At 45.2% G+C, this 11875-nt stretch overlaps 1 protein-coding gene across 1 annotated transcript in view; it reads left to right on the forward strand.

The window, feature by feature from the left end:
• The window catches only part of Cdh1 (cadherin 1), a 70590-nt gene that overhangs the window by 43773 nt on the left and 14942 nt on the right, over nucleotides 1–11875 (forward strand). The window contains exons 3-5 of the mRNA XM_031341305.1: nucleotides 5993–6216; nucleotides 11188–11331; nucleotides 11439–11594. Coding sequence (XP_031197165.1) covers nucleotides 5993–6216; nucleotides 11188–11331; nucleotides 11439–11594 — 524 coding nt within the window. The remainder of the gene's footprint in view (nucleotides 1–5992; nucleotides 6217–11187; nucleotides 11332–11438; nucleotides 11595–11875) is intronic.

An 11875-nucleotide genomic window follows, 5' to 3' on the forward strand; every position in this document is an offset into this window, starting at 1 on the left:
CTCAGAAATCCACCTGCCTCTGCCTCCCAAGTGCTGGGATTAAAGGTGTGCGCCACCACTGCCCGGCGGTTCTGAGGCTCTTGACTATGGGATGATCTTTGCTAGGAGCTGTAGCTACTTCCAGTTAATTTCCACTCAGTAGCCACGTATCTCCGGTGGCTTGCCACGGTGACAGAGACCACAGCTTATCTGTTCCTAGCTGTGTGGCTGGGCCACATCCCTTTACCTATCTGTGTTTCTGCTATTTCATTTTTGAACAAGAGTTGCTAAACGCCTCCTACTGTATACACCTGCCCATGTGTATCCAACCCAAGACTGCTATATCTAATACACAGTAAGTACATTGTACTTCTTGCCCTCAGCTTTCAAGAGATGGACACAAACAGCAGCAACCTATCAGAGTGAACCCTTGTGTCCTCGGCAACAAAGGATAGCATGTCTGTGCCCTGTTTCTATAGCTATGGTGACATCTTGCTGGTGTTTTTCTTTCACAAGCTTGTAGTTCTTTCTAGTTTTGTGGACACCCATCAAAGGTGTCATCGACCTCGTAAGTGAGACATGTTAATATTTTACATCAAAGGAGGACATTCCAGCATTGAATTGCCTAATGCCATCTAAGAAAATGACCTTGGGAGGTTTTTTGGGTGGTGATATCTGTGAAGACTTTAGAAAGGAATACTGAACCACAAAACAAGATACTATCTACTCTCCAGTCCCCTCATCCTGCAAGTGAAACATTTTAACTTCAGTCTTCAGAGTTTGAGTCAGAAAATAGAGCTGTAGTTTGGGGATACACAGTAGCAGCATAGTTCCTGGAGCTCCCAAGGAAAACTCTCGGATCATACCTTTGTAACCTTGAGCCAAGCACGTGTGTCTAAAGTCTTCAAGTATAGCTAAACAGAGTGCTCTGCATTGACTGTGGAACCTCTCTCCCCAAGGATACTCATTGAAGAGGTTTGAACAAAGGAGGACATCTAAAAATCAGACTCAGGACATGAAGAGAGTTGTTCTTTATGTCCTGCCCTGTGCGTGGTATGAGCAGGGTTCTATTTTCAAACAGTTTCCAAGAGACTGGATCACCCATTAGTTACTAAAAGCAGTCAACCATGGTCAGCTGCCCTTGGTGACAGGACCCTGTTCTCGAGCCCCAGCATTTTCTGTGATGTTTAGAGGCTTCTGAGATGCCTTGTCTCTACCCACTCACATTCCAGAGACAGCCACCCTAGTGGAAGAAGAAATGGGATCCTTCAAGTGAGGCTGGCCCTGGCCCGATGGCAGTTACTGGAGAAGAATGTAGCTGAGGCTCACACTCAGATGTCACGCTTGCCCGCCCACCCATGTGATCAGAGGCTTTTACCAACCCCACCTTTATTTGTATGGAATTATTTCCCTAGGGTTTTCTGCTTTTAGCTACTTCTTCTGCCAAGCTGGCTAGAAGATGGGACTCTTACGATGAACGTAAAACTTAGACACACTAGAAAGACATTCTTACCTGTTTTTGTCACTTTATTTATTTATTTATTTAATATTTATTTGTCATTATATGTAAGTGCACTGTAGCTGTCACCAGCCCTTTTTTTTTTTTTTTTTTTTTTTTTTTTTTTTTTTTTTTTTTTTTTTTGTTTTGTTTTTCGAGACAGGGTTTCTCTGTGGAGCCCTGGCTGTCCTGGAACTCACTCTGTAGACCAGGCTGGCCTCGAACTCAGAAATCTGCCTGTCTCTGCCTCCCAAGTGTTGAGCCACCACCTCCCGGCTGTCACTTAATTTATTATAATTATAATCAGGAAAGAAACAATAATGCCACTCCTCCTCGCTTCTTGGGTAGGTAGTTTGAGGCAGTCTGGTATATCCCAGGCTGGCCTCAAATCTGCTATGTAGCCCAGGATGACCTTGAATTCCTGGTCCACTTTTCAAGTGCTAGGATTGAGATCCAACCCCTCCTCCCATTGTTGGCAGTTTAATGCAAAGCTTTACATGTGTTATAGGGAAATGCTCTACTACAGAGCTGTGTCTCCAGGAGAAGCTATATTTTATTTAGAAAAAAAAACCAAAAAGCCCACATCAACCCCCATTTCTATCATTTTTCTCCAGTTATCATTCATGCCCACAATAGAGGTACCTGCATGGGCTAACCTATGCAAAGCTTTGGATTGCATTGCCAACAATGGGGGAGGGGCAGGATAGTCTTGAATAGCAGTGAAGAGCCCTCATTTAGGGTGAGCCAGTTCAGCTCTGAACTCAGCAGTGTATAATTTCAGGAAAAGAAAGCCCATGCTGAAGGAGCCTCTGCAAGGCTGGTGTGGGGGCAGGGAGAAGTTGCCCCATCCCGCCCCAGTGGCTCAGCAGCTGTAACAGCAGGAGAATAAAGCTAACTCCATGAGGTTGTCCTCTGACCCCCAGACATCCCCTGCCACACACACACACCCCGCTACACACACCCCTGTGTACATATATAATAAGGGCTAGAGGATGAAAAGGCTAAGTGGGTAAAAATGCTCCAGGCCCAGCCTGGCAGCCTGAGTTTGATCCCTGGGACCCACATGGAAGGAGAGACTTGATGCCTGCAAGTTGTCATCATCTGACCTCCACACTCATACACACACACACACACACACACACACACACACACACGTACAGACAAAAATACCCATACATTTAAAGAGAAAAATCTAAGGAAACACAAGGCAAAGGACACCAGGGCAAGGACCCTATAGAGAGGCAAGAAGTGCAATCAAGGAGCATGAACTCTCAGTCTGCCTGTGTCTAAGTCACAGCCTTGCTGACTTCCTATCTGGCTTTAGTTTCCCCATCTGTAAAAAGAGGATGTGCCAGAGGCACTGTGGCACAGGCTGATCTCTGTGAGTTCAAGACTAGCCTAGTCTACACAGTGAGCTTCAGGACAGCCAGGGCTACATACAGAGAGACCCAGCCTCAAAAGGCAAGATACAAAACAAAGCATGCTCAAGGCATCACCTGCATAAAGTTCTGGGTCTGAATGATTTAATGTTTGTAAAGTGCTTAAAATGGAACCTGGAATGATGGTGTTCTGCAAATATTTAAAATATGACCAAAATAGTTGACAAGAGTAATTGAAAGTATTAGTTCAGATTGTAGGATTTCCCCCCCCCCCCATTTTCTTTTTCTTTTCTAAGGGCTCTTAATGAATGGGCCAGGGTAGCCTCCCACTTTCCAATAATGGGATTGCGGGTGTGCACCACCATACCCAGTTTGAGATTGTGGGGTTTCCTGGTGATAATGGTGATGGTGGTGACTACTGTGGTAGGTTTTCCAATTAAGAGACAGATGCTCAGGGGTCTTAATTCCCGTGGGGACCAGTGCAGGGCACATCTGGCTAAGGAAAGGTGTTGCACTGAGTGGGGTTGCCAGCTTTCTTTATTTAATGTTTCCCTGCAGGACTATCAATGCACACCCAACTCTTTGTGCTGATCTTGGTGTTCTCAGAGCTCTGCATGGCTGAGCCCCATGAAAGACAACTTCTAGAACCTTCTGGAACCACAGAGAGCCCCTCCAACTTTCCCTTATTTCTCAGCCTAGAGGATCCAGTTTTACAGAAAGATAATGAACCTTAACCAGCACCTGGAAATTCAGGTCGGGGCTCTCTTGTCATACTTACAAGGTGTCACTTCTCCTAGGGTGAGGCGGAGCCACCATTAAGAAGTGCCTTGAGCAGGTTAATTGCCTTGCACCATGTTATTTACCAAGTGTCTCGCTACCACCCTCAGCAAGTCCAGTCATGCTCCGGTTGATTTTTCACTGCCTCGATTTGTGCTTGGCTGGAGAAAGGAATCAGTGCCAGCTCCTGTTCCCTGCTTATGTGACAAGCCCCCAAATATGACGCACAACCCCTGCCTCCCGAGAGCTATTACTCGTGCTGCAAGTTGGGAGGGCTTCTTTAAAAGCATCTTTAAATGTTCCTAATCTGGACTTTCAAAGTGCTAACTGGGAACTAGGGAGATGGCTCAGCCAGTCAAGTACATGTTGTACCTGTGGAGAAAGTCTGTCAAGGTGTAGGGCTTGTAATCTCAAGTGCACAGGCCGAGATAGCACATGGAGTCCTGGTACTTGCTGGCTAGCCAGCCTGTCTGTCTTGTTGAGTTTCAGGCCAGTGAGAGAGAAATAAGGTGGATAGCATCCGAAGAACAACACTGAGGTTGACTGCACAGACAGACAGCCTCTCTCTCTCTCTCTCTCTCTCTCTCTCTCTCTCTCTCTCTCTCTCTCTCTCTCTCTCCCTCCTACATACACATTCCTCCCATAAGAAAGGATAGTTGGTTCAAGTTCAGACAGATCCTTCTGCGACTGTCATCTCTCATTTGTCTTTTGCTCCAGAGTGTATATTTTGCCAGTCAGACTGGTGGTGCCTACACCCACCCCTCTCACTCACTGAAACATCATTTGCGTCTATTTTCTCTGCCAAGTACAGGACTTTTGGCTTCAGAGATGGCTTCAAGGGCGTCCCCTGGTGGAAGAAATGAGCCCTGTAGCAAAAAGTGAGCCATCCATCTGAATGTAGAGGTGCCTAGCTTTGAAAAAGAAGCACAGGAATAGGGGTTTTCATAAGAGAATACTTAGGCAAAATAGAAGTTCCATTGTGGGGAGTGATGGACAATTGTTTGAAAGTGTAGAAAGTAAGCCGGCTTCTGAGATTTGTTGTGAATTCATTCAAACGTGCCCTCTGAGATTTTTCTTTTTTCTTTTTTATTCTTTTTTTTTGTTTGTTTGTTTGTTTGTTTTTTCGAGACAGGGTTTCTCTGTGTAGCCTTGGCTATCCTGGAACTCACTCTGTAGACCAGGCTGGCCTCGAACTCAGAGATCTGCCTGCCTCTACCTCCCAAGTGCTAGGACTAAAGGCATGCACCACTACCGCCCAGCTGAGATTTTTCTATTACATTTCTTTTTGTGTACACACACACACACACACACACACACACACACACACACACACACACACACACACACACAGTGTCCCATGGTATGCCTAAGGAGGTCTGAGGACATCTCACAAGCCAGTTCTCTTAGCTGGGTAGTGGTGGTGTACACCTTTAATCCCAGCACTTGAGGCAGAGGCAGTAGGCCAGTGTGGTCTACAGATTGAGTTCCAGGATGGGCACGGCTACACAGAGTCCTGTCTTGGACACCCCCCCCCAACTCCCCGGCCCCACAATTCTCTGATCATGCGAGTGAGTTCTTTCACTGTGGGGTTCCAGCAGTTGAACTCAGGTTGTCAGGATTGGCTGTAAGCATGCTTACCTGATGAGCCAACTAGGTGCCCTTGGGTTTTGGAGGCAGGGTTTCCTACAGCCTCAAATCTGCTGTGTAGCGGAGGATGACTTGCCTCTGGAAAAGTAGCCAGTGTCCCTCACCTCCATACCTGTTTGTTTGTGTGTGGGTGTGATGTTTGTGTAAGTGCAGGTACAGATGTACCATGGAGGGGCATAGACGTCAGAGGCCAACTTTGGGACTTGGTTCTTCTCTTCCATCTTGCTTTGAGGCAAGGTCTCTTTTCTCTGCAGACTTGGCTCCGTACTCTAGGCTAGCTGGCCCATGAGCTTCTGGGTGAATTTCCCATCTTGCTGTAGGAGTGCTGGGCTTACAGAGGCACATCACCACATCTTACTCTTTATATGAGTTCAGGGGTCTGAACTTTGGTCAGCATGCCAATGAGATATCTCCCAGCCTGGTTTCATATTAAGCTATCTGTCTTTTGCTTTGACTCTGAAGGTGACAGATTACAGTATAGACAACATACTATTCTCCTTGACTATTAAATGAAGAAAACCAACCAAACAAAAAAACCAAACTCTGGAGGCCAAGGCTCCCCGGGTAGGGTTGTTCATCGCCAGTTTATAGTTTGCTGAGCTAGTATATATTTTGTATGACGTGCTGGGTGAACCAAGTTCCCTTTCTGGAGAAGAAATGTCCCGTCTGTGATCTGTCCAGTTTCCTAATCTCTGTGATCTCCATCCTGTAGTGAGATTTGAAGGATGCACTGGCCGGCCAAGGACAGCCTTCTTGTCGGAAGACTCCAGATTCAAAGTGGCGACAGACGGTACCATCACAGTCAAGAGGCATCTGAAGCTTCATAAACTGGAGACCAGTTTTCTTGTCCACGCCTGGGACTCCAGCCACAGGAAGCTTTCTACCAAAGTGACGCTGAAGTCTGTGGGGCACCACCACCACCGGCACCACCACCGAGTATGTGGGGGTATTTCTCAAATATGTGCATATTTTTCAGGGAGCTGTCTAATCTGGGTCCTCTAGCCTTGACACTGGGGACTTGTTGGGCAAGATAATGGGCAGAGTCTTATGGGAAGACTCTGGGATGCTACATGGCACCCCTGATGCCCAGGATACCTGTCAGTTAAGACAGGCAGAAGTACTTCTGCAAACTCATGACTTTTGGAGTGGGGGTGACAAAAATAGCCCCCCAATGAGGACAGTCTTTCTTTCTGGCTGAATTCGTTCCTATTGGGTTTGGTGTTTGCTTGGTATTCACAAGGACCATCTTCTCCCTTTATGAATATCAAAATCTAAATGCTCAAGTCCCTTATATAAAGGGATGAGGAAATTTGCTTATAGCCAGCATGCCCTCCTGTTAAGACACCTCTACATAAGATAATGCTCAATCCATTACTTGATGTGACAGTCACTCTTACACTCTTCTTATTTAAAGATAATGGCATTGGGGGTGGGGGGCAAGTCTGCATATGTTCTGCACAGGCAGAATTGTTCTCATAGTTATTTTGGTTTGAACCGAGGTTGGCTTCAAACTCACAGTCTCTTGAGATCTGGGATCGCTGGGAAGCCGTGTGATACTAACATGTTTGACATAGGGTTGGTTCTTCCTTTTTTTTTTTTTTTTTTGGACAGGATTTCTTATAGCTGTGATAATGCCAAGCTCACTATATAGTAGAAGATAACTTCTAATCTTTCATCTCCCAAGTGCTAGGATTACAAGTTTGTGCCATCACACCTAGTTTTGCCGGGTTCTAGGGATTAAGTACAGTGGTTCATGCATGATAGACTAGTATTTTGCCAACTGAGCTACATCCCCTACTATAGATACCTTAAAAAAAAATCTTGTAGAATCCCTTCTGTCCCCTTTTTGTTTTATTTAAAGGATAGTTTTGTGTAGCCAAGGTTGTTCCCAAACTTGATATATGTAGCTCAGGATGACCTTGAACTCCCATTCCCCCTGCCTTTGCCTCTGAAGTGTGGGATTATAGGCATGTACTGCCAGGTCTGGTTTTGAAAAAACCGTTTCTATCTGCTCTTGGTTGACCACAGATGTGACCCTCATCTATGGAGGGAGAGCTGAGTGGGTTAGAGTCTTATCAAATATTCTCTGTTGTCATTGCCTTCCTTGAGGCAGAATGGGTGTCTTATTTAGCGAGGAGGGGGAAGGAAGACCAGTAGAAAGTCTTTGTCCCTTTTGAGAGCTGGAGAGACAGCTGTAGGTTTGGTTCCCAAGACCTCCATCAGGTCCTGTAGAACAGCCAGGAGCTGAAGTTGCAGGAGACGCGGGCTCCTTTTCTGGCCTCTGTGGTGCTTACATGCACATGGTGCCCTAGATTCATGCAAACATACACGATAAACAAATTGTTTTAAATCTTCTCTGCACTGTCGTTATGGTAAGATCCTTCCCCTGATGTTTGCAGTAGCTGCTTTTAGGTCCTGCTCAGTCCAGAAAACCCGTTCAGTGGAGAGGCAGGTACACGGATTGTGTGTTGTATAGATTCTGCTCAGGAATGTCCCTGGAGGTTGTCACCAAAAACCAAGTCAATGCTTCTGTCCATTTTGAGAATGGTCTCTGGGCACTTCCTATCCTGTCTCTCTAGGGGACATTCTAGACACACTTTTCTTCCTGTCTCCGAGGTGTGGATTGTGCCAAAGCCTTTAAAGTTGATTTCTGTTCAATTCTTTGAAGACTCTTGAGATTCGAGAGATTTAATAATCCCTGGATGTAGTTTTTCTCTCTGGAATTAGAGAAGTGAAGAACTTAGTTCAATTACGTTGGTCATGGCTTCCTGAGATGCAGTGCCCAGCTCGCTGGCAGTCATGCATGCAAGTTCAGCACAGTAAGTCCCCAGTAGGCAGTTGACTGTGGGAGCTTTCTCTTTTCTTTTCTTTTCTTTTCTTTTCTTTTCTTTTCTTTTCTTTTCTTTTCTTTTCTTTTCTTTTCTTTTCTCTTTTCTTTTCTTTTCTCTTTTCTTTTCTTTTCTTTCCTTTTCTTTTCTTTCTTTTCTTTAAAGACTTATTTATTTATTTTTTATGTGTATGAGTACACTGTAGCTATACAGATGGCCATGAGCCATCATGTGGCTGCTGTGAATTGAACTCAGGACGGCCCCGCTCGCTCCAGCCCTACTCACTGCAGCTGTCTTTAGACGCACCAGAAGAGGACATCAGATCTTATTACGGGTGGTTGTGAACCACCATGTGATTGCTGGGATCCGAACTCAGGACCTTTGGAAGAGCAATCAATGCTCTTACCGATGGAGCCATCTTGCCAGCCCCCTGTGGGAGCTTTCTAAGAGCAGTTTGCAGTTTGTTTTTCCCCCAGTCCCCTCACCCGTCTTTCCCTCTGCTGACGTCCCTCTTCATTTCTGCTATGTCATGATTTGATTCAACTCTGCATTTTAGAAATCCCCAAGCCAGGTGTGGTAGTGCACACCTTTTCTGCTTGTTTAGTTGGTTTTTGTTTTTCAAGACAGGGTTTCTCATATGTAGCCCTGGCTGGCCTGGAACTCGGTTTAGACCAGGGTGTTACTGAACTCGGAGATCTGCTTGTCCCTGTCTCCTGAATGCTGGTTTACATAGTAAGTTTCAGGCCAGCCAGGGCTACGCTGTAAAGCCCTATCTCAACAAAACAAAACAAATCCTCACTTTAGATATTGGGACAGTTCTCACAGAAGGTATGTGACAGAGGAGACAGAGGGGGAGCTATTCTGGTAGCCAGGTAGCTAGTCCTAGAGCCAGCCTTTAAGCTCATGCTGCCTTTTTTCTGTAGGTAGCAGATGCAGGGATGGTAAGACTGTGTGTGGCAGGTATGTGAGACTGAGTTCTAGAATACCTGGTCACATTTTATGTCTGCTGTCTTTCCTGTTTTGATTCTTGGGGACCCAATCCAAGAGGGCTGGAAATGTAGGTCAGTTGATAAGAGTCCTGACCTAGAGTACATGAGGCCCTGGTTTCTATGCCTTCCCATCACTGAAATGCACCCATCATCATCCTTTGTTGAGTGGAGGCAGGAGGACCTGAAGTTCAAGATCATCGATGGCCACATAATATGAAGCCCGACTGGGCTTCATGAGATTGTTTCTAAAAATGTCCTAACCAAACAACAGACAGACAGGAAATAGGGCCTAGCTAGAACTTGGCAGGCTGTGGTCTGTGTTAATGAGTATCTTCCTGCAAAGGGTAAGGAGGAAATCTTCTAGAAACTTTGTTACCATGAATCATTCTAAGACACTTAAACAGTTCAGTAGGTATTGCCTTTCAGCTTCGGCTCTCCTATTTCCCTGAGTGTGCATGAAGTTATCTTTATTGCACATGGGAACTGTTCAATGCAAGTCTCCAGGTAATTTTTGGTTCCTATCCCAGCTGCTTTTGTTAGAACAAATGCAACCCTTACAGTTATAACACAATAAGATTAACACATTTGTATCGATCTCAAAAATAGTTCTTAATAGCAATCCCCCAAACTTGTTGATTGATAAGTCCACTTTGGTGAACTGTATCCCTAGGAGAACAAAAGAAAGGAAGTCCAGGACACCCAAATAGATAGTTACTGAATTGCTTCTGACATATGCTGGGTCTTAAAGGATATGTACTATATAAGTTTGAAGTAACTTTTAAATACAATTGTCAAATGTCCAAACCCACAAATTTTATATGCACGGTGATTATTTGAATGCTAAATATTAAGAATTTAGGCCTGGCAGTGGTGATGCACGCCTTTAATCCCAGCCCTTGGGAGGCAGAGGCAGGCAAATCTCTGAGTTCGAGGACAGCCTGGTTACAAAGTGAGTTCCAGGATAGTCAGGGCTATACAGAGAAACCCTGTCTCAAAACAAACAAACAAAAACAAAAAAACACACACAAACAAACAACAGAGAATTTAGTGAGAACCTGTGGTAATGGCACATGCCTTCAATTCCAGCACTTGGAAGGCAGAGAGGCAGGTGAATTCTCTGAGTTCAAGGCCAGCCTGGTCTGCAGAACAAGTTCTAGGACAGCAAAGGGCTACACAGAGAAACCCTATCTCAAACAAACCAATAAACAAACAACAACTAAACACACACATACACACACACACACACACACACACACACACACACACAGATTGAAAGAGATAAGGGAGGGAGAGAGGGAGAGAAGAAAAGGTTTTAGCTCTGGATATTCATGCCCAAATGATACTTTATTCTGTCTTCTAGCTGGGGTAGGACACAGGAAAGTAAACCACTTGTTTTTTTTTTTTTTTTTTTTTTTTTTTTTTTTTTTTTTTTTTTTAAGAGTCATTTATTTATTTTATGTGTATGAGTACACTAGCTGTACAGATGGCCACCATGAGCCATCATGTGGCTGCTGGGAATTGAACTCAGTATGAGTCCAGCCTAATACACTGTAGCTGTCTTCAGGCACACCAGAAGAGGGCATCAGATCTCATTATGGGTGGTTGTGAGCCACCATGTGGTTGCTGGGCTCACTCCGAACTCAGGACCTTCGGAAGAGCAGTCAATGCTCTTACCCGCTGAGCCACCTCGCCAGCTCCTGAACCACTTGTTTTATGATCCAGAAAGTGAAGTAAGTACATTGTAGCTGTCTTCAGACACTCCAGAAGAGGGCATCAGATCTCATTACGGATGGTTGTGAGCCACCATGTGGTTACTGGGATTTGAGCTCAGGACCTTCAGAAGAGCAGTTGGTGCTCTTAACCACTGAGCCATCTTACTAGCCCCGGATTTCAATATTCTTAAAGGACATATCTTCTGTAATCTGAAGGCCTTCACTAGCCACTAAGTTAGGAACCAAGCTTTTAGTCATAGGGACTATTGTGGGCAATCAATATTCAGACAACAGCATTTTCATTTCTTTGGCTTATGCAACTGTAAGACCTGTATGTCTTCTGCATTACCTCATTTTGTTAATGTTTTTCCCTCTTAGGACCCTGTCTCTGAATCCAAGCCAGAACTGATCACATTTCCCAGCACTCACCAGGGTCTCAGAAGACAGAAACGAGACTGGGTCATCCCTCCCATCAGCTGCCCCGAAAATGAAAAGGGCGAGTTCCCAAAGAACCTGGTTCAGGTAGGAGAGGAAGTTGGTAGAGGTGCTCTTGAGAGAAGAGAAAATTAAAAGTCGCCATGTTGAGATCTTCCCTTGCCAGTTCTGAGTCTCTTCTGTTTTGTGTTCAGATCAAATCCAACAGGGATAAAGAAACAAAGGTTTTCTACAGCATCACAGGCCAAGGAGCTGACAAACCCCCGGTTGGCGTTTTCATCATTGAGAGGGAGACAGGCTGGCTGAAAGTGACGCAGCCTCTCGATAGAGAAGCCATTGCCAAGTACATTGTGAGTATTTCTTAGATACTTGTTGACTACTGGGTAACAAGTGTCAAATTTTGGGAGCAGCTGGTGTTTTATCCCCAGTTTGGATGCCCTGAACATATATAAGATAAGCTTAACGTATCTTAACAAGTTGGGATGGTTTGAGAATTTTGAGTTCAGTTTCCAGCATTCACATAGGTAGCTCACAAGCACCTGAAACTCCAGCTCTGGGTGCACCAAAGTGTATGTGAACGCGCGCGCGCGCGCGCGCACACACACACACACACACACATACACGGAGGGAG

The sequence above is a fragment of the Mastomys coucha genome, unplaced genomic scaffold, assembly GCF_008632895.1.
Source record: "Mastomys coucha isolate ucsf_1 unplaced genomic scaffold, UCSF_Mcou_1 pScaffold22, whole genome shotgun sequence".
NCBI classification, from domain to species: Eukaryota; Metazoa; Chordata; class Mammalia; order Rodentia; family Muridae; genus Mastomys; species Mastomys coucha.